General features: G+C 31.8%; 1 protein-coding gene across 1 annotated transcript in view; it reads left to right on the top strand.

Annotated features, from left to right (window-relative positions):
• The window catches only part of LOC139484149 (uncharacterized), a 44,631-nt gene that overhangs the window by 13,818 nt on the left and 6,439 nt on the right, over positions 1-24,374 (top strand). Inside the window, exons 5-9 of the mRNA XM_071267879.1 lie at positions 4,350-4,418; positions 7,850-7,915; positions 8,844-8,915; positions 9,636-9,701; positions 12,847-12,912. Coding sequence (XP_071123980.1) covers positions 4,350-4,418; positions 7,850-7,915; positions 8,844-8,915; positions 9,636-9,701; positions 12,847-12,912 — 339 coding nt within the window. The remainder of the gene's footprint in view (positions 1-4,349; positions 4,419-7,849; positions 7,916-8,843; positions 8,916-9,635; positions 9,702-12,846; positions 12,913-24,374) is intronic.

Genomic DNA, 24,374 nt, shown 5'->3' with positions numbered 1-24,374 from the left:
ATTGCTAAATTTAAAATTTATTTCGAAGTTTCAAATTTTTAAAGGCATGAACTTCTTATTTACTATGCAACTATTTCAATAATTTTATATTCGGGCTTTCACATTTTTTTCAAGACTTACTGGTAAAGGTAAATCTAGTTAAAGCAATTTGGAGGAACCACATTTATACTTTTGTTTATTTATTTTTTTACTATTTGCATTGCCTCCAAGGTTTCCAAAAGAAATTGTTTTTTTTAAACGAAATAGCAACTAAGATAAATTGGGCTTATCTTATTTGTTTTTTTACCATTTTTGTTTCACCAATGTTGAAGTTACTCTTACATTTGACCTATAATTGGTAGTGTGTTTTTAAATCCCAGTCTGCTGAAACCTTTCAAACATATCCGTTGAACATGCCTTATTTTGTAATATTAAGAAATTCAATGGATATCGTACCAGAATTTAACGAAAATATAAACTCTAGCAAAAGTAATCTATAATCTTTAAAACGTATGTTTGATTTGTGTCTATGTTTGGAACAAATAGTTACAAACATAATAGATTCATATTGTTTTTTTGTGTGATATTGATTGAAAATCGATTATTTTGCTATTTCTATGTACTACTAGTTTATAAAAGTATATTATAGTCTCATACCTCTACAAACCTCATGCAACTATTAAACATGTACACATATCATTTTGTTTACTCTGAACTTTGATCTTGACCTCATTCGGTTTTAGGTCGAGAAAGAACCTCAAATCAGGTCTCTGTCAGTTATGGTTTATCAATAACAAATGCATATTACTTACATCAATTGCACAAGAGTTGATAACCTTCATATCGAGTCTACGGATTCCTTCGATCAAAACTATTTGTAATATCATATACGTATAACGAGCAGTTTGTAAAACACATCTGCTGGTTTCTTTTACGGTTGCAAATGACTATTGAATAAACAATAAAACAGTTGGAAGATAGTCTTAACAAAGAACAGCATTTAAACTGTACGATATCCTATTGAAATATCGTCAAAATATTTAAGCGACACAACAATACAGGTTAAGACAAAATAATGTTGGAAAAAGAATATAGTAAAAATAATCAGGAAAAGTCAAAGGGTCTTTCTACTTTTCTGTGGCAAAACCTTTTGACCTCACCATTATCAAAACGTCATCATGTAGTACTCTAGTATATTCCCATAAGTGGGATGATAGATGTGCAACAGATAGGTATATACTTTTTGTGTGTGTATTTTTATTTTATTATCAACTATCTTAAGTTATCTTTTATTTTGGTTTTCTGGAATTTTGAGTCCTCAATGCTCTTCAACGTTGTACATGTTTGGCTTTTTAACTGTTTTGATCTGAGTATCACGAGTCTATGTAGACGAAACGCGCGTCTGGTGTTTAAATTATGACCGTGGTACATTTGATAACTATTATTCCTCGCAATCACGCTGTACAGAAAGACAATAATTATCGTTAAAGAAAGTCCATATACACTTAGCCATCTAAGTGTAGTACAACATACGTAACTTTTTAATAAAGTTCGAATTAACATACGACTTTAAACAAAAACAAGCACATAAGAACATAAACTCATCATAAATACCAGAGTTGAAATTTTATATTTACGCCAGACGCGCGTTTCGTTTACAAAAAACTCATCAGTGACGATCGAATAACAAAATGTTGAAAAGGCCAAATAGAGTACGAAATTGAAGAGCATTGAATATTATACAAAAATCTGGACAATAGAATAAAATTTCTCATGTTTTTGTTTCAAATAATATTCGAGATATAAAAAAGTAAATTAACCAAAAATGTCAAATTCGAAGAAAAGTTCATACTGGAAAGTAATTTATAAAATGGCAAAGTCAAAAGCCTTGACTCTTCAAACGTATGGAAAACAATTGTCACTTTTATGACTTGACAAGGCATCCCTTGTGCCAAACAGTTTTAATGTGTGACAAATCAAAGTGAAATAATAGATACAAGTGTTGTCAAAAACTGCAGTCAACATTATGTTAAAACTTATCATATAAAATCAAATAAATATACAAGGAAAACAAAATGTCATACATACACTCTATAGACAATTACATATTTTCTTCACCATATTCGCATTTCGACATTAAATGTGTCTACAGTGATGCTTAAAACCAAAGTAGTTTGCGTGAGGGAAACCACCATTGTACATAAGCAAATATAAAGGACAATATTGCAAAATGTCAAAAAGGACAATACAACTATGCGGATATTATATGATGTATAAATACCGAACCACAATATAACCCAAAAAAGGACCAAACAGTGAAGTTGCCTGGGACACGCTGTTTTCTTTTTTAATTTCTCAAAATATTTTTTTTATTCATGTTATTTACACTTTTAAAGTAAAAGGTCTATCTAGCTTTAGTAATTTGAAAATGTTTTTACCTTTTATTAAAATTTCTAAAATAAATAAAACCCAACAAGGTGTCATAATAAATAAAATACAAAACTGAGGAGAGACTGCATCTTTATTAAGTTTTTGTCGTATATTTGAGTAATCATGCGATTTCGAATTGAAATTGCAGTTTAAATACCATTGTGATTCGTTTCTTAAAAACTCGGAAAAACTTCAAACGTAAACACCGTGCCTTTTCTGGGCGTTTTCTTGGCGTTTTCTTGGATCTTCATCGCTTCAGAATATAGTTACATTTGATAAAGAGAAGATTTCTAGGTGCAACAAGAGATTTTTTTGGCCTATTAATTGCAATACTCATAGAAGAAGACCCTATATCAATACTGAACGAATAACAATGAGATGAAGAACAACGATCAAGTGTTGTTGACGTATTTTTAAACTATGTTGAAGTCCTTCCTTTAATCACAAAGTGATTAAAAATTAATCTAGAGTTGTCTCTCTTTATCTGTTGTTTTACAGTAATTCACAAGTACCAAAATTAACATGATACAGACTTTCTGTATATTATACTCATTTGTGTAGAGGTTCCATCCTCTGTTTTTCATTTATTAGTTTACAACTAATACAAAAACAATCCATTGAATTAACATACATTTTATTACACCAACTTGTATTTACATTTTCATGACTAGAATATACATTTTTACTTTGTGGCATTACTTTGGCTACAGAGTATTCTATAATATTTTGTTGAGGCGCCAGGGTGACTACCGATTACCTAACACAATGGCTATCAGCTGACCTATGTTGACATAGTGTCATAAAACCCCTGGTAGTTAAACACGGTTACACCACCACCTACCATGGGGAGTGACCGGGAGAAACACTCGTATTACCAATGCTCCAGTTATTAGTGCCCCACCTGTTGGCAGGTGTAGGCCTCCCCTCTATAAGATGAGATGGAGGAGGTCCCAGAGTTACCCATCTGTAGACCCCACCGTTACCACTAACCACATTTTCCAAACCTGCAAATTGTAGAACTTGTCAGGCCCAGAGCAAGTGAAATGATCCCCCAATCACTACCAGTCTCCCTGGACCTCCCCCATTCAAAATTTACTCTGCGCCTAAGGATAGTAGAAGATAATTAATTTCTTTAAAATGTTTTGTTTTCTTTCCAATTATTAAAATTGTTAATTACTTAAAACTAGAGTTAATTCTGGATGCTTAAATCATAAAGTCCATATGTTAATAACGTGCTTAATGACGGAAATGTCCAAATGATAGAAACGCAAGTGTATTCCTACTAATCCTGGCTAGGTCCAATACTATGAAGGTCCGGCTTGAATACTGGTAACCATAATATTGAAATCAAATACCGCAAACCAGTTCCTGAAAATATAAAACAAAAACAGCAGCAACTATTCTCATAGGGAGGGTGGGCGGGTTTGGAGAGTTTAACTTATTTTCGTAACACCTGCTTTCTTGTCGACAGCAAATTAACAAGTGCCCGATACGGGATTTCCAAAATTCTATTCAACCTGATTTGGGAATTCCAAAATTCTGATTCATGTTGCGAGCGCTTCTATGGCCATGCCAAATATGGCATTGAGCTACAGGCTGCAACACCCACGCACCCACACGAATATTTGATTGAATTAAACCAGATTATTGAAAATATAAAATTTTTATAATCTCAATTATTGTCGAAATAACATGTCAATACATCCCGAAATTCAAAATGTCGGCTTCCTTAGTCACAGACAAGGAGATAAAACATTTTACGCTAACTGTTCTGTATGTAACTCTCTTTTGACATTTGCATTTAAAATTCATTTAGAAAATGGGTTCCTGTTCGTTTTATGTATATATGTTCTCAATAGGATTATAGTAACTTATACATCTTATTTTAAGACTATTAGTTTTTACATTAAATGGCATTATATGATTATATTTTTTTTCAGATAATGTTGAGTTAACCAATATGTCTTCCAACAATACAAACAACATTAGATATATAACGAAGGATCTCGGTTTGTTTGTTTTTATTCTAATTCAATTATTTAGAAAGTGCACAGAGCATATTTTGAACAAACTGCTGTTTTATCCATTGAAAAATAAACCCAGTTGATCAGCATAGTTAAACGTTGTAGCTACATTAAGACATTAAGTAAAAGTTATATATGTAGATTTGAAATGTTTGCTGTGGATGCGCATTATAATACAATAAAGGGCCCCAGCTGTTTCATATTTGTTATCCGGCATATTTCGTTCGAGGTGAAATCAATAAGACCAAACGCATAGAATTAAAAAAACTTGATTTTACGTTTTTTCTAATGTAACAGCTTTACGTAAAAATGTGTTTGTAACTTCGGTATTTCTTCCTTGGGTACAACATCCTCGCAATGTTGATAAATTGAAAGTTTTAAAAACAGTTATTTTATTTGTCTTTCCAAATTTAGTGGACACGTTGATTAATTGGGTTTAAATTCTATGACAGCAGGACCATACATAGCTCAGTAGTCATCACTTCAGTGTTGACATGATATCAGTTATATGGTCATTCTTATATTTTTCCGATTGACAAACTTATGATTTTTTCGAAAACAATGGATGTTTCTTATTCCAGGCATAAATTTCTGAAGACGTATTCGGTACAACTTTTTGGAATTTTTGGTCGTCAATTTTCTTCATTTTTATATTTGTTTGGCTTTATAAATATTTTGATCTAAGCGTCACTGATTGGTTTATGAAGACAAAACGCGCGTTTGACGTTGCCACTGCTGGTGGACTTCTTGTGCCCATGGTATCACCAGCTCAGTAGTCAACACTTCAGTGTTGACATGCATATCAATTATATGGTAATTTCTATGAATTATCTGTTTACAAAATTAAGAATTTTTCGAAAAACTAAGGGTTTTTCTTATCCCAGGCATCGATAACCTATTTAGCACAACCTTATAGATATTTGGCTGCGCAATACTCTGCAACGTTACATTTGTTTGCCTTTATTACGGTTTTGATCTGAGCGTCACTGATGAGTTTAATGTAAACGAATCATGCGTCTGGCATAGATATTCACACTCCTGGGTCAATGCCACTACTGGTTGTCGTTTCGTCCCTGAGGGTTTCACTAGCCCTGTATTCAGCACTTCGGTGTAGACATGAATACCAGTGATATGGTAATTTTCATATATTCCCTGTTTATACATTTGATGAGATACACCACTTTTAACTACATATTATTGTTTGTTTTAATGTTATACGATTACACCACTATTGAAAGATAGGAGAAAGACTTGGTAGCAGCAAATATGTTTAACCCCACCATATTCTGTATGTGACTATCCAGAGTCAGTCTGTATTCAGAATTTGTCGTTTGTGCGTTTTATCCCATCTTTTTTTTTTTATCGTTTTTTAAAGTTGTGCCTTTATGAAGTTATTACATCTGTTGAATAAAAAAAGCGAACATTGCGTTTTAAATTTGAAAATCCAACTTTCTTGAGTTAATGAATATCATATCACACTTGACATTGTGGCGGAATCTTTATATAGTAGTTTTCACTAAAGGAGTAGGTTCAGTAGGACCCTTTTTTGGCCCCAAAATATGGCAGTTTTACAAAATTGGAAAAATGTAATCTTTAAGCTGTCTATTGGAAAGTAGAATGCTTCTGCTACATACTTATGGGCTGTTTAACCATACAATGCACATATATTGGGTACTAGCATCATTAAGTCATGCTAAATTACTGAAATCTTCACAATTGTAGCATTTTAGTCAAATGTAAGACGGTCTCCGTCTTATATAAAAGTGGCCGCATTCGTGTTCATTCATAATATTGAAATTTAAGTTGTATTTTATGATGATATATAATATATATAAAGGTTGAGGATGAACACGGATGCGCCCACTTTCATTTTTGACAAAAACAGTATGAAAAGTGTCGTTTTGGGGATATTTGATAGATTTTTCTTATTTAATTTTTAATCGGAGCGTGTTTAATGACTAAATCAGTTGGAATCGTTCACGTTAACTAATCGAATCAATTATTTTAGACACTTAAGTGTTTAAAAATTGTCTAAAATCTTCTCTTAGATGAACTTGATATTTGAGGCTAAAATCGGCCCTTACCGGACCTACTCCTTTTTATCTAATTGAACATCTTGAACTGATAAAATTTGTTCGAAGTTACTAGAAACCTTAACTTGTTGTAAAGACATAACAATTGACTTTCATATGACATATTTTTTTGTTTTGTTTTAAAAAAATATTGCTGACTTTGACGATATCATGCATATTGCAAGACATTGTTTGGAAGTTGATAGACATAGATACCAAAAAGGTAACTGTTCTGATAGCATGGCTTAATGGTTTGAAAATAGCAGTTACATATTTATGGAATTTTATTTATAATATCATTGTGTGAATGCAACTTCGACAATATTCAGTCCATGAAATGATGGCAATAGCCTTTTGACATTTGCCCCTATACGTCATTTCTGGAATCATGTTTTTCATGGGAAAAGACCGTCAATTTCGCACGGCTTTATGACATCATTTATCAGACAGAATGTGCACCTGTATCCCTGCTCTATTAAGAGTATCCAGCACCTTTCATAATCGTTATTATATAGGGTAGTATAGAAATAATTTATGTTCTGTAAGTTCGTTATCTTGATTTCGGTACGACAGAGGGAGGGTGACAATCTTATTAGATTTAAATTTCCCAAATATTCTTTGCAGTATAAAATCAATCTTTTTCACCTGTTTGATTAACATGTGTTGGAAATGACGATACATACATTTTTGTTACGTGGTGATAGACGTCGTCTGAAACCGTAACCCGGAACTGGTCTATTGTTACGCAACTGCAGGATGCGTGTATCATACTATCGATAGAACTCTTTCAGTTTTCAGTATCAAGAAAATTGTGTTTATATTTCTTGTAAGGATCCGGCCGGTTATATTTTATTAAAGTAAGGAAGTATGTGGGTTTTCTTTCTTGGGATAGAAAATATATTATTCTTTTGTCATTTCCGTTAAAAACTAACATTCCTTCCCGATAACTTTTATCTTGCGATCTTTTTTCGGAAAATAACCCATACATCCCATACTTTCTCAAAAGAAAGAGTAGTTGTTGACTTCAATGTAATTTTTATTCAAATATTCCATAATAAATATATATATTAATTAAAAATCGGGTTTCTCCTGATTATTCTAATTGTTTTTCAAGATATTTCTTTACAACGCATTACATATTTATTCAAGTATTTCCACTTATAACACGTAAAGTTTGAAAATACTGTAAAAAGACAGAGAGGGAAAATTTACCTTAAAACAGAAAATAACAGTTTTCCGCAAAATTTGAATATCTATTTGATCTTATAAAATTATTGAAGGTTAATAGTAACCATGTCTTGTTTTTTATTTGTAATTGTAAAAATATGTGTTTTCATTTCCAAGATATTAATCACTGTGACGTAGAACAAAGAAGACCCTGGAAAGCTGAAAGACAGAGATACCAAAAAGGTAACTTTCGTGATAGCTGGCTCAATAGATTGAAAAACTTAGTACAAGTTTATTCATTTATACTAGCATTGTGTGAATGCATCATCATAAACATTCTAGCTATGTATTCTATTCTAACGTTTCACGCCTATTGATATGCAATAGTCGACTCTGCTTTTTTTTATGTCAAGGTTATCGTTATAACCCATAAAAATTTCCACACCAGGACAATCATAAATATTCGAGACCATTAGATTGCTTTGAATCTCAATAATTTCTTTTTTATTCCAAGTAGAAACATTCTATTCTTTATGCATTCCCTTTAACAACACATATTCGATCAAGAAAACTTTGATTTGGATAAATTATTGAAGAACAAAACCTATGCGCCACTTATTTTATTAAAAATAATATATTCCTCGACTTACTGCTACGGAACGTAAAAGAGGAAATTATTGTTAAATGTCAGTGAATGATTTATATCATCACAGCAAAATGCATTGAGTGTGTAGGTAAAGGTAATATGTTTGGTTAAATTTCATGCTAGCTCAACCGTGAAGTCATTATTATGTTAGCCATGCTACCGTCCTTTTAAAGTAAACTAATCCGACAGATAACCAATCTCTCTGTCTGTAGGACTTAGCCACTCAAGGAGGGTAGTATATAACTAACATAATAATAACTTTAAAGTTGAGCTAACCAGTAGGCTAGCCAAACATATAACATTTATCTAAACACTAAATGCATTTTGCTGTAATTATTTCAATTTATATAAACATATTGTTATAATTGGCCTAAACAGAAATCAATCTAAGAATAGAAAAAAAAACTTTTACCACAAAATTCAAACATTTTTAAACTTAGATATTGTTAGAAGTTACATGGAACTTTTTCTTAATGTCTAAACTGTATAAATATCACATAACCTTCATGTTATATATATTTTCAGAAGATTCCACTAACTATAACTTAGAGGAGCAGAGACGACGCGCACTAGATAAAAGTTTGGGAAACTACAATGGTAACGACTTGAACACATGGCTAGACAAATAACCGATATATGCTTATTCGTTTTTCATCCGTTGTGCAAATTCAACATCGTAAACATTCTGAACATGGTTTCATTGAAAAAAACTGCAAATTCTTTTTTTTCGCTATTGTTATGGTATTGAATGCTGATGATATTCTCGTGACATCCTTTGAACTTATTTAGTACTTCCCGAATAATTTTCCTTATAAGGCATTCCCCACATATATTCTTTTGAGGAAAAAGTACCTTCTTTTATATTTTTTTTTTAAAGAAATACACGTTTTACAACTTGAATAACAAAACAATGCTAAAGGAGATAAGACTGTTTTGCAATCTCAAATTTGTCATTTTCCTTATATAAAACATGCTATTCCCTACTCATTCCTTGAAAAGTAAAATCAAAAACATAGCAAACTCAGAATTCAAAACGCACAAACTCTAATCAAATGACAAAATCAAAACCTCAAACACATCAAACGAATGAATAGTATATAGTTATCAAAGATACGAAGATTACAACTGACAAAACAGAAGAAAGGCTAGTTTAATAGCTAGCTAAACCTCTCACTGGTATGACAGTTGCATAAAATCCATTATACGGACAACGATTTGAAAACAAAACAAAAAGACAAATAGGCAGAAATGTACAGCAGTCAACATGGTGTTATAATCTTAATCTTTTTGTTACATATGTGTTTTCATATTTCAAAGATATCAATGACTATAACGAAGAAGAGAGACGAGGATGGAGAGGTGGAAAACAGGGACATCAAAAAGGTAACTTTTCTGACATCATGGCTGAATTGTATGTAAATAACCGTTACGTTTTTATTAGTTTGTACAATCATTATGTGAATGTAAAATCATAAACAGTCTAGCTATGCAGACATGGAATTTACCTGAATTATATCTTTTTTCCTGATTCGTATTCTTCTGTAGGCTGTATGTCAATACATTTTTCAGGACATCGTTTGAACCGATAAAGGTTTCTACCTCAGAAAATTGGTGTAAATTCAAAACAAAAATATTGCTTTGCAACTGAAAGAGGGACGAAAGATACCAAAGAGACAGTCAAACTCATCAATCTCAAACAAACTGACAACGTCATGACTACAAATGAAAAAGACAAACAGACAAACAATAGTACACATGCCACAACATAGAAAACTAAAGAATAAACAACACGAACCCCACCAAAAACTAGGGGTGATCTCAGGTGCTCCGGAAGGGTAAGCATATCCTGCTCTACATGTGGCACCCGTCGTGTTGCTTATGTGATTACAAATCCGGTAAATAGTCTAATTCGGTAGGTCACATTCATGAAAGGAAAGGGGATTGTAGTTACGACGTAAGGAACATATCCGATATCATTTGTGAAACGGTTATTCCATAACGGTCAACCAACTCGCGATGGCGTCCGTAAAACGTACGAAGGGATGATTGCAACTTCACCATTTGGAACTCTTGGTTTAATAACTTCCTTGCGTGCAGCAACCCTCTATCAAGAAAATCATGATAGGAAATACAAGCACGGGAATATCGTATCAATTGGGAGATATATACCCCATATGCAGGGGCTGCTGGAATGTTGCTACTTAGAATTGGAAAGTTCACAATTGGAAAGCTGAAATCATCTCTTTTGTCGTAAAGTTTTGTTGTCAATCGTTCAATCGACTAAATGTTGTCCTTTTTTTCCTAATATAAATAAAACGCATTTTCTTAAAAAAAACCAAATTGTTAGAAAAAACTTTATCTTACAAATTATCCTAGTACAAAAACCCTCGCGTCACCTTATCTAGTAAAACAAATGAACATTCCACGCCTCACCGGTACGGAACTAAAAAGACAAATTAAGATTATCAGGTGTTATGTACATTCAAATATTTCAGTGTAGTCGCGTGAATAATTCTCAAATTATAGTTTTTAAACGCAATTGTACGATGTGATCATGTGTAGAAGAACATGATCTTTATTACATAAAACCTAATCTAAAGTTACAATGCACAAATGCGTATTTAGATGACTTACTTATCCGTTGACAATTATGATCGCTTTTCTGTTATGGTGTACAATGTTGGAATATAAATTGCAAAAATTGTCAAATAAATCAAAAATCAGTTTTCCCCAAAAGATTTTTAATTAATTTTGCAATTTGTTTCAACGTAAGTGAATATTTTAAATATGAGTGCCACTGATGAGTCTTATGTAGACGAAACGCGCGCCTGGTGTACTAAATCATAATACTGATACCTTTGATAACTTATTATATAGGATTAGTTTGTTTTATATACAGTTTGTTGGAAACAAAAAGGAGGAACTAATCTCAGAATAGAAAGAACATTTTGCCACATGATTTAAATGTCTAAATATGATATAGCTTTTAAATTATATAGTTTGTGTTTTCATTTTCGGAAGATAAAACACACTATGACTTACGGAAAAGCTGGCGGGCACAAGATGAACAACAGGGATACTACAACGGTAATTGTCTTGAACACATGGTAAAATGATCAGAAAATAACCTTTTATGCTTAGGAATTTCTAACCATTGTTGTGTTTATGAGAACATCGTCAATATTTTGGACGTGAAAGCATGGACATAGCTTGAACATTTTACCTTTTCCTTATCATGCTTATTGTAAGGTTATGTCTAAAAGGCTGTTTTTAAATGACAGTGTCTTTGCATATTAGAAATCCTTATGTTCTCCTTGAGGGAAACGCATTAAATATAAGAGCAGAACAACGACACAACATTAAAATGTAACACATACAGAAACGAACTAAGCATTAGACAAAATCCGAAGGCATATAAGGCATAGAACATATATATTATTTGAAATGTACAGGTTCTCTCTCTTTTTTTTTTTATGTTTAACACGAAAAAGTCTTAAATCAAGGTACAATGTTCAAGGCCAAAACAGTAGGTTGCGAACTCAATAGAGTCTTTTTTCTTCTTTTTTCTTAACTAAAAGAAGACTTGTTATTCTTTATTCACTTCCTCTAAAAAAAATTCAACGAATTATTCTAGAAAAAAGATTCATGCTTCCATCCCCTTTTCCTCCAAAGTGAAAATGAGAAAATCCCCACTGCCACTGAATGTATAAGAGAAATTTAAGCGTATTTACATTTTGATGATATTAAAGTTGAAAGCTAAATACATGTTTATAATTCGATTTAAGGAGATAAACAATTATGAAATAAAAGTAGGGTTATTTCATTAAACTAATTGTAAACAGGTTGTCATGCTCGACAATTATGTGAAGACGGTATTATTTATTTATAGACGTACTTTAAAGTCCGTTATTAATTGGTAATTTACAATTAATGGATCTTAAAAAGCATTTAACATTTACGGGTCTATGTGCTAGTTTTTTTTTTTTTTTAGATATAAGCCATTGAAAACTTGTCGGGAATCTCTATACGTTTCATATATATAACATTGGCACCTTATGTCTTTCAATTAAAAAGTAACAAGGATTTTATAATATTTTCAAATGTTGCCTTTTCAACTGTAATAAAATTATGAAAAGAAAGAAGGGATAAAAGGGCAAAATTGTTTAATGGCACGTCATAGATACAACAAGAGGATTTCAAATATCTGATAAAAACTCAAAAACAAGAGGAGAAGTTGTAAAATAATGAAAAATCGATTTATCCTTGATTATCTAATTGTTTTCTAGATTGTTTGCACACCAGTTTACATTTAAAACTATGACTTCAAGTTATTAGATTAACAGCATGTTATTACTGGTCAAAACAGAGAGCGAAAGACTGAATATAAAAATTGAACAGTTAACCACAAAATTTGAACATTTATTCGATTTTAAGAAATTCTTCGAAGTTACGACAAATCATATGTTTTTGTAAATTGTTCTAATATCAAATGACTTTATTGTTACATATTTGTGTTTATATTCAAAAGATTTCAAAGACAATGACGTAGAAGAGAGACGACGCAGGAATGCTGAAAGACACGAAAATCAAAAAGGTAACGGTTCTGACAAACAAATGTTACATGGTTATTCGCTAGTACTGTCATTGTGTGTATGCAACATTCAAAACATTTTAGCTATGTAATGAATAAAACTGCTTGAATTTTATCTGTATTTTCCTATTGTTACGTAACTATAGGATGGTTTTAATGAAACTAACATGACATACTTAGAAGTCTCTATTCAGGAAAATATTGTAAAATGGAGAATGGAAATGGAGAATGTGTCAATGGAAAACAAGCCGATCGAAGAGCAATACGCAGTCGATAGCTATCAATGGTTTTTTTTTATCACGGTGAGAAAAACCTGCTCACGGATGCGTGCTTCAGCTGTCTACTTATATAAAACATCTACTCGTTTAGTGTTAATGGACGTCATACTAAACTTAAAAACATATTTATGAACCAAAACAAAAATCAGACTAACAAAGTCCAGAGGCAAAAATGCGGCGTGGTTAATAGATATTATAAGATGTGGTATGAGTGCCATTGAGACAACTCTTCGTCAAAGTGACAGTTTGTAAAAGAAAACCATCATAGGTTGAAATATTTTTTAAACCATCATAGGTCAAAATATGTTTTGTGAGAACTCAACCCTTCCACAATACCTCAAGCCAATTTAGAAAGAACGAAACAAACATCAATACGAACAGTTATACTCAGTTCAAAAGTCGAGTCCGATTTCAGAATAGGAAACAATTGCAAGTAATCAAAATGAGAATGATACATAAATTAACGGTAAGGGGTTTAGTTTCATGCCATCACACAATATACCAGAAGAACATAACTTGTATTATTCCAACAACTGGTTTAAGTATAAAGGTGTTTATTTCCGATGCAAAGACTGTATTAGCGAATCAATATTAAAACCAAATTATTCGATCTTTAATGACTTGACAACAGTATCGGAACAATATCCCTTCTTACTCGGACTTCTTTTAAACCGAGTATCACTGTGCGTACTGCAATGTGTTTCTTTTATTCTACTTTGTTTATAATTAATCAGATATTCCCAGGTAGATGTTTTAAACATAATGAATCAAAGAATCTTTATGAGCACTCTCACATACCCCACGCCCTCCTCCCCCACGTTGTCACTGGAAAAACAAAATTTCACCAGATTTTAAAGAAGACATAATTGTTTAATAATCTGAATGTGACTTTTTTCCTTTGTAATACTGGTTATTTTAAGCATTTCCGTCAAGTTTTGTCATAATCAGTTCAACAGTTTGCGAAAAATCTAGAATAATGAAAGACGACATCAACAGCGATTCGAGCAAAATTTCTTCAACAAATTCAAACCAAGCCGCATCAATATAGAATATAGTATGACCAATAAATGATAAGGAAGATAAATACCACTAATGAACCACTTTGTCTTCTTTATAAGGTCAAAGGTGAATGTACAGCTCCCCACATTAGGTGTAAAACAACAATTGATTGTCCCCTATTAGTCCTGGTTAAATTTGCACTTTTCAAAAAAATGTGTAGAATGTATCTTTGTTTCAAATAAAGAAATACTTGGCATGAGTAAAGTTTTATTCTGTCCAGTACTATAGAAAAAAATTCACATAACATTCCATTGCATATAAAAAATAACCGTGTACAAGGTTAAGTCAACATGTAACCTCAAGATTACAAAATATTCTATAGAAATCCCAGATAAAAAATTAATGGTGCTTTAAAATACCCAAGACATATGTTTATGACACAGAAATCTTTTACTGCAATAAAATGTAGGATTAATTACCTACAAATGTCAAATTCAAGGGAATATTTTTTTCGACCTATTTTCGTATACAACCGGATGTGACGTACCATAATTTGGTGGAATTACGCCTTAAGTTCAACACTCATAACTCTACAATAGTCAACTGATATTTTTTTAATTTTTTTATGGATATGCACATTAGTATATTTTGACATTAACTACAATTTTTTATAAAATTCTGTTGTATAGTTTAAGAGGAGTTTCGATTACTAAAAGTTTCAGTGGTATATATTGAGTAAAATTCTTAGTTCAAAGGAGCATAGCTTTGAATCAATATTTTCTGTCGATATGCACAATTACAGTGTATGTCCTTATTATTCACCTTTTTTTTTTATAAAATTCTGTTGTGTGGTTTCAGAGGAGGTGCGATGACAATCTGTTGCAGCAGTACATTGAGACTAATGAGTTCAGAGAGCAAAACTTAAATCATAACTATCTTTCGGTATACACAATAGTCGGGTTGTTGTCTTTTTTTTACACATTCACCATTTCCATTCTCAATTTTGTTTACATTTACTTAGTATGCTCTATTACCTATAAAATGTCACGAAATTCTGTTGTGTGGTTTAATAGGAGTTGCTATGAAAAGAACAGGACTGACTGCCGGACGGAAATCGTTATCAAAAGTACCAGGATTATAATACGGACGGACAGACGGACGGACGGGTCAAAACATTATATCCGACGCAATAAATTGGAAGGAGTTCAGTATTATAAAAATATCAAGGAATTTGTTCTTTAAGGTGGTACCAAACTCTTTGACTAAAATTGATTTGGCTCGTTTAATTTTTTTAATTTATTTACTTTGACACATTGACAAAATATAAAAAAAATTAGAAAATTTGAACCAACCGTTTTATCAGAAAAATTACACTGGTTATATAGCAGTTTGACAAACACTAATTATGATCATTGAGAAGCTTTATATTACCTTCACAACACAACGTAATTAAAACGTTTAGCTGATATTACAGAGCTATCTCCCTGTAGTGTTAGGTACCACCTTAAGGAAATTCGCTTGTCATGTTTTGAGATTTCTGTCAGATTTTCGGAATCCTCTTGTTTTGTCCATATGAATGCTTTAAAAAAAATTGCCCATTGACCCCCATTTTTCGTTTTATAAATCTTTTACATCTATAATGATAAGACATCTGTTTAAATCTTATAAAATTTTAATCATTTTTAATAGTTTTTGAGAACTTCAACATGTTAAACTTGTCAATGATAAAGCTATGAAAAGTCAAGAGAGGATATTTTCCCTCCAAAATTTAACGGACTAATATCTCAAAAACAAGCACATTGATCATGACTGATACTTCTTTTGCTCCTTTGATTCCTTTATTAAGTCCCTATCAATATAAACCAGTGTTTTGAAAAGTTAATTATTTTGAAACTGAGAAGCGAACTCCCTTAACTGAATAAGCATTCAAAATACCGGCAATATTTTTTGTAATATTTTTTATTTTTAGGGGTTATGACGTGTGTGTGTTTTTGTTTTTGAGGAACACATTTAATCTTACATGTAAAATCAAGAAACGTTATACAAAACGTTAAGATTATTTTTTACTTAGTTTTTTTTAATAGAAAAAACACTATTCTTTACTCATTCCCTTGAAAACAAAGATTTGTTCAAGAAAACTTTGAATCGAACGTAATATTGATTGGAAAAAAGAAAACATGCGTCTCCTTCTGCCTCCAAAAAAAAGAAAAGTCCTTGCCTCTCTGCTACAACAAAAATGAATGAAAATTGTAAATCGATGGACTACATTTAAATATTTCAGTTGAGTTGTGTAAAATAAAACTTTAGGTGTAATTCCACCAAATTATTGTACGCCACATCCGGTTGTATATGAAAAAAGGTCGAAAGAAATTTTATTAGATATTGACATATGTAGGTAATTAATTTTTCATCTAATTACAGTCTGGTCATACACATATATTTGGGTATTTGAAAACACCATTATGTTTATTTGGGGTTTCTATAGAATATTTAGAACTTGGAGTTATATGGTTACTAAAGCTTTTACACAGGTTAAATACGTGAGGAACTTTGTTGGTTAATTTCAAGTGATAGTGATTGTCTTACATGCAATGAAATGTGATTTGAAATGTTTTCTATATTACTTGACAGAATAAAACTTTTTGTATGGAAAGTATTTCTTTATTTGAAACAAAGGTTAATCTGAACAATGTTTTTCAAAAGTGCAAATTTAACAAAGACTAATTGGGGAAAATCGATGGTGGTATTACACCTTCACTCTGCATCAATTGATTGATCAGTTTAAACCATAGTTTTAAATTAAAATATTACAATCTAAAAGTTTCTGTAGGAAAAAAAAACCCAACAACACCGGTATTCATACTCATATACAACCAACCCCTTTTTTACCTCTCTGCATAAGAAAGATCAATTAGAATAACTAAGAAATAATTCCTTCATGTCATGCTCTATGCTCATTTTAACATGGGTAGGCATAATATTTGTCGATATTTTACACTGAGCGTTAGCGAGGTGTAAAATGTGGTCAAATATAATGCGATTTTTTTATTTCGATTCTAATAGGACATCCTTCTTCATATCTTATAAATGAGGTACTAATAGAAAGAAGAAAGATTAATCTTTCAAATTGTGATAATTTTATTATGACATAATCATTACATAATTAATTATTATGTAATTTGTTGCTATATTGTGATGTCCACACTTGCATGAATTTAGCGTCTATGTTATTCATAGCATCCCAAACTAATTTATAGATTCTTGTACAACACAGCTTGACTTCCAAAACCATGTTTCAGATTTCCAAAAACATCAATAGATCAAATGTTATACCTAATTAAATTTAATGGTCTCTTATGAATATTGATGTTGCAAACTTCATTGAAGATTTATGAGAGAATGAAATACAAAAGGAAATATCTGAGACATGGTTTTGGAGGTCAAACTGTGTTGTGCAAGAATCTATAAAATATTGTGGGATGCTATGGATAACAAAGAAGCTAAATTCAATTAAATTTAGTGGTCTCTTATGAATATTGATGTTGCAAACTTCATTCAAGATTTATGAGAGAATGAAATACAAAAGGAAAAATCTGAGACATGGTTTTGGAAGTCAAACTGTGTTGTGCAAGAATCTATAAAAAATTTTGGGATGCTTTGAATAACAAAGAAGCTAAATTCATTAATAAGTATGGACATCAAAATATGGCAACTAATTACATAACAATTAATTATGTAATAATTATGTCATAATGAAATATCACAATTCGAAAGATTAATCTTTCTTCTTTTTTTTTGGTACCTCATTTATAAAATTTAAAGAAAGATGCGTGGAATTACATCAGTTTAAAGATGTCTGATTGGGGATGAAAAATCTTTGTATTATGCTACCTTAAATCATAAACCCACTGTGTCATACTTTTTTTTTATAGATTTTAGAGAGAGGTGGACTGGAGATCGTACAAGTGGAAATTTGAAAGTTATACCACTTGATGAAAACTGCTACGAATACAAAACTGTTGAGCAAAGTTTTAAAATGAATAATGAAAATTTTCAAATAGTTCAGGTATGAAAACATTCATATCCCAACGGCGCAACATTCACGTATTACAAAAAAATATAATATAAGAATACAAAAAAAAAAAATCAAACAAGAAAACCCATCAAAATCTGGTTTGTTCAAAAATACATATAATTGTATGACGTCCATTATCACTGAACCAGTACACATATTTTTTAGGGGCCGGTTGAAAATGTTGTTTGTGCTGTTTTTAGACCCTTCTACAACGCAATTTGTTTTACACGCACACGTATAAAAATTGCGGTTTTTATCCAACGCAATCATAGGTTTCAATTGCGTTAAGGTTATTTATTTGATTTAAATATTTGGAGAGATTTCCGTTAAAAAGGCCTCATATCATGCTCACGGAGAAATTTTCAACACAATGAAATATACATGTACCTGTTTAAACCCACACTCGATGGTGAACGAAATTATTTGAGTATGGACTAAAGATATCAACCTTAAGCATAACAAATTAACAATTAATAGGTTGCAAACAAAAATATTAATAAATAAAATATGTATTTCCAATAATTGCAAAAGAAACAAGGTTGGGTCGTTCCACGCATCGTTGTATGCATTGGAAACAAGAACAGGGTGAAGAGGTCGAATGAATAATTAAATGTTATTTCGGCAACTTCTATTTAAATATTCATAAGGAAAAGTGATATCGAGTCAGTGACTGTATATGACATAGAAATACATAGACTGCTAAAAAAGAACGAGTGCAGTATAAAATTAATCATTCATACGACATGTTCAACCTGTTCTTGTTTCCAATGTATACAACGACTCAATTTTACTTCTTTTGCCATTTTTAGAAGAAAAAATATTTCACTTGGTTTGCAAACTATAAATCATTGTGCTTTATGCTTTTTGTTTATATATTTTAGTTCATTCTCAAACAAATTCGTTAACCATCGATTTTGATTTCAACAAGTAATGCAAATTTCATCATGTTGTATATTTCACCGCCTGCATGATATCGATATGAGGCCTTTTTTTTTAATAAAAGGGGAAGTTTCACAATATTTAATCAAATAATAAGATTAACGCATTAAACAACAATTGACACATTTTTCTTTAGATTGCAGTATAAAGACAATAATAATGCATTGACTTGACTCAACCATACAAGGATTTGGCCCGAAACGGGGAAAAGGTTCGACAGAGCCTCGCATTTCCCCGTTTCTAAGCCTCTTCCTTATATCGTTGATATGTCAAGTCAATGCACTATTATTGTCTATATATATGTTGTAAAAATAACATCTTCATGCCTTATATATCATATACTGCAGAACGACGCTAGATTAAAACTAGCGTGGAAAGGTAACACCCGGCCAACGAAAGCTTCATTTTATGAAGTTCAGGTGCTCGTGTGGTCTAGCGCGCCGGTTATAGTGCAGCTAATTTGGTGTCACAATATATAAGAGGCATGGATTCGAATCCCGGCGAGGGAAGAATAAAATATTTGCGAAAGCAAATTTATAGATCTAACATTGTTGGGTTGATTTTTAGACATGGCTGTGTACATTATGTATATACAACTCGTCTAAACATCAACCCAACAATGTTAGATCTGTAATTTGCATATCTAAAAAATAAACATATCTTGGGTGTGTTTAAAGAACCGTAATTCTTTTATTTGGTGTTTCAAAAGAATATTTTGGAAACTAGCCTTGAAATGGTTATAAAAAAGAAGATGTGGTATGATTGCCAATGAGACAACTATCCACAACAGACCAAAATGACACAAACATTAACAATTATAGGTCACCGTACGGCCTTCAACAATGAGCAAAGCCCATACCGCATATAGTCAGCTATAAAAGGCCCCGATAAGACAATGTAAAACAATTCAAACGAGAAAACTAACGGCCTTATTTATGTAAAAAAATGAACGAAAAACAAATATGTAACACATAAACAAACGACAACTACTGAATTACAGGCTTCTGACTTGGGACAGGCACATGCATAAATAATGTGGCGGGGTTAAACATGTTAGCGGGATCCCAACCCTCCCCCTAACCTGGGACAGTGGTATAACATTAAACATAAGAACGAACTATAAAAATCAGTTGAAAAAGGCTTAACTCAGCAGATAGACAAAAAATACAAGTGGACGTGGCCGGGTACTTATCCATCCCGACACAAAAAGACACAATGAACAAATCTGAGAGTACTCGAAGTTATCTGACAGCTAGTTCAAAGCCATTAACAACTAATAAAAAAATCATGCCTCTAAGACTAAGCAATCAATCCGTACACATCCAACATACAATGGATTTAGTGTAAAGACGTCATAAACAGCCAGAGAAAAAACATGACCTTGTGCAATGCCAAGTAACAGGTATCGACAGATTGTAGATCCATGCAAATGTATATGTATATAACATACTAGTAATATTTAGTTAGCTTTTAATCTACTGATAACAAAGTCAATATTTTTACCAATAAAAACAATATTCAATGATCTTATTACAGTGTTGAATAGGTAACCTTTAAGAATAAGTTTATTTGACTACAGATTGGAAAAAAGGGATGAACAATTGATTATTGAAGTTTACAGTGATGATATTTTCCTTATATGTATATCCTAATTTTAATAGAAATTTTGTCTGTAGTACTGAACGAGTTAAAACTGTACTCATGCCAAGTAATTCTTTCTTTAAACAAAAAACAAATTCTTCCTAATTTATTGAAAAGTGTAAATTTAGCGAAGACTAATGGATGAAAATTAATACACCTATAAATAATGTAAGCTACTTCTAATGACAGGTTCGTACTTGTTAAATAACAGGTATGCATTAAATAGTGGAGTTTTTGTATTTGAATGTTATTTTTAACTTAAGTTATCATTTGAATAAGACACACTATTTTTACAGATATTTAGAATAGAGAATAAAGAAGCATATGCATTACATACATCGTTTGGCAAGACCGTTATGAAAAAAGCTAAACGAAAATACCCATACTCCTATAGACAATATCTATGGCATGGAACTTCGAGAATGGCGTCTTTTAACATCAATGAAAATGGTTTTAATAGAAATTTCAATGGAAAAAATGGTAAGGAATTACTGAATTAAAAAGAGAGAATGAGATGTGATTATAGTGAAAATCAATTTGCTGAAACTTATATTAAAAGTATAGTTTCTATGAATGAATATTGATTCATTTAATGAAATATAGCATCCGTCAAACACAAAAAAAACAAACTATACAGTCTGTACAATAACAATAAAAAACTTCGACTTTAACAATAAAAGTTCCTGTGTTTATGAAATTGCAAATGACACGAATTCCGTAGATACTTATGTTCTCTGGAAATAATCGTCACTAGTTACGTTCATGTAATAACACATTTTGAAAGCCTAGACTATATACCGTTTTACAGCGCGCATAATAAATAAAAAAGCCAATTAAAATAAACGAAAACTAGTAACTTGGCCGAAGAGAGTTGCACAATCACCATGATCACAGGATTTATATTCCTTTCTCATATTTGTAATCAATTTCATATTTTACTGATTAAATCATGCATATCTTTCATACAAAGAACTTAAGTACACGTAACCAAACAAAAAGTAAAATCACGAAAATACTGAACTCCGAGGAAAATTCAAAACGGAAAGCCCCTAATCAAATGGCAAAATCAAATGATAAAACACACCAAAAAAAAAGCAACATTGATAATCTGATTGATTGTAATATAAAAGTAAAATCACAAAAACTGTTTCGAGTGCTCACCTACAAATAATACAGAATCAAACGCCTCATTTTGTCAAGAGTTGTTGTCATGAATAATTTGATGGTCACCAATACCTGCTTCAATGTCTCTACACATCGCGATCTCCATTTAGTGTTTATACAAATCCCTGCGATTTAGTCAGTTATATTTTGATTTGAATTGTGTCTACTAAATGGGATTGAAAGCTTTAATATTGGTTACCTTCTGTGACCTTCAACTGACGCTCACAAATCTTCTAACACAGTATTGTTCTTTTGCCGTCATTTACATATCCTTTTTAACAGCCACATGGATTTTTTTGAATAACTACGTATGCCTATTTGAACAAGTGTTGTAGCCTGTATAGCACCAGTTACAATGCCACGTTTCTGTTATAACGTTTTCAAAACGTATCGATACGGCAATATTCGATGCGAAAAGTAACGATCCGTTCTTAAAACGTCTATATGCGTAGCTATGTCTGGATTGATATGTGATTGGTCCCGTTTGTAGTGCTCTGCACAATACAAATGTGACGAAAAATAAAAACTTACTAGGAACGTAAATAAGCGAATTAAAACGTAGGAGGACCGTAGACATATGTATAAGAAATGTACCCGATACCTACTAAAACGTATTTGATTATAATCCCTTAGTGTAGTACGGTTAAGTTCGTATCTTCCACGTTTCCAAGATTTTTTGTACGTTATATTGCGCTTCATGGTACGGATTACTAGGTTTCAAGACGTTTTGCTAGGCATTATAAGTGCCTATGCCTATTACTATGCATGTTAATCTTCTTCTACGTATTATCAAACCAGGTGTATCTATATTTCCCGCCAATTACTAAAATATTTCCTCAGCCTAGACCAAGATGAACAGACATCAGATGGAATTGACAAATTGTAAATTATTGTTTCTCAGTTTTTCAATAGATCTTTGTCAAATATATATCAGCACCCCTCCATAGATTACAAGATAATTCGAACATCTAGCTAGACCAATTTTGATTAACTAATTGACCATGGCCATATCCAGCGCTAGGAGCCCAAGCCATTGCATGGTGACAATTATTTTAAAAATACTGTAAATTTATTAGGGACTCACCACATCGTGATTTGTTTGACTAATACTTTTCTATACTTTTCTTTCTGTTTTTTTTATGTTTATCAATTTAACAAACACAGTGTGCTTTGGAGAAGCGAGAAGAGGTATTTTCATCAAATAAAAGTTTTTCCTTTTCGTCATCTTTTAATTTATCCAAGTGTTTGAAATATTGTTCTTCATGTGTGTTTTCTGTCTTGCAAACATTGTGGAGAATAAATCTGAAATCGACTGTAATACATATGTGGCTTTAACCATTATTGTGTCATTTCATTGTTGTACAGACACCTCCTGCATAACAGTTTTAATTTTATTTGTTTTAATATTCCTTGTAATAAGAAGTTAAGAAAATAACGCATATTGATTACAAATCTACTGGATCGTTCGTACATCTCTTAAAGCGTAGTTTTTCTCCTTGACTTGTTGGATTTACTTTTCTCCTTCTCTGCAATCTGTCTTTTCTGAATTTAATTAATACACGACGCCGTGTAATAGATCAATGATCACATTGCAGTTACACATGATACTGCGTAGAATAAAGGTACAAAATCGTAGAAAAACGTGTGAAAAACGTTCTTTAACCGGGGGAACCGAATTTAACATACTAACTATAATACTAACTATAATAATACGTACTAAAAAAGTACAACGTAGTTTATACAGTCGTTTTTATAAATTTCCTATTACCAAATTTTGAATTTTTCGAAAACTAATGATTTTGTTATCCCAGGAATAAATTACCTTAGATGTATTTGGCACAACTTTTTGGAATTTTGGGTCCGAAATGCTCTTCAATTTTTTACTTGTTTGGCTTTATAACGATTTTTATCTGAGCGTCATAGATGAGTCTTATGTAGACAAAATGCGCGTCTGGCGTACTAAATTATAATCCTGGTACCTTTGAAATTATTATTCCTAAGTAAACGTATAAAAACTTTGTAGAACGCGCCCAGTGTATTAATCGTTTAACCTAACAAAATGTCACAACATGAATACGAACGTTTCAAAACGTGGCATAAAATAAACGTACGGACTGTTAAGCCCAGTCACACTGTCACGTTTTATTCCGTTTTAAAATGCTACGTTTTAACTACGTTTTGAATAAAAATGTCCCGTTATTTTGAAGGTTAGGGTTAACTAGGTTTGTACTAAGTTCTCATCACATTTTTCAACGTTCAGACCCACGTTTCCACCACGCATTGCTACGTTTCGATACTTAGTAAGCACGTTTTGTTACGTTCCGCTAGGCTTTGATACGTATTGACTAGGTTTCTACTGTGTTTCAATT

The sequence above is a fragment of the Mytilus edulis genome, chromosome 8 (genome assembly GCF_963676685.1).
Source record: "Mytilus edulis chromosome 8, xbMytEdul2.2, whole genome shotgun sequence".
Taxonomy (NCBI): domain Eukaryota; kingdom Metazoa; phylum Mollusca; class Bivalvia; order Mytilida; family Mytilidae; genus Mytilus; species Mytilus edulis.
Note: the sequence above shows the minus strand (reverse complement) of the source record. Positions and strands in the feature narration are given on the sequence as shown.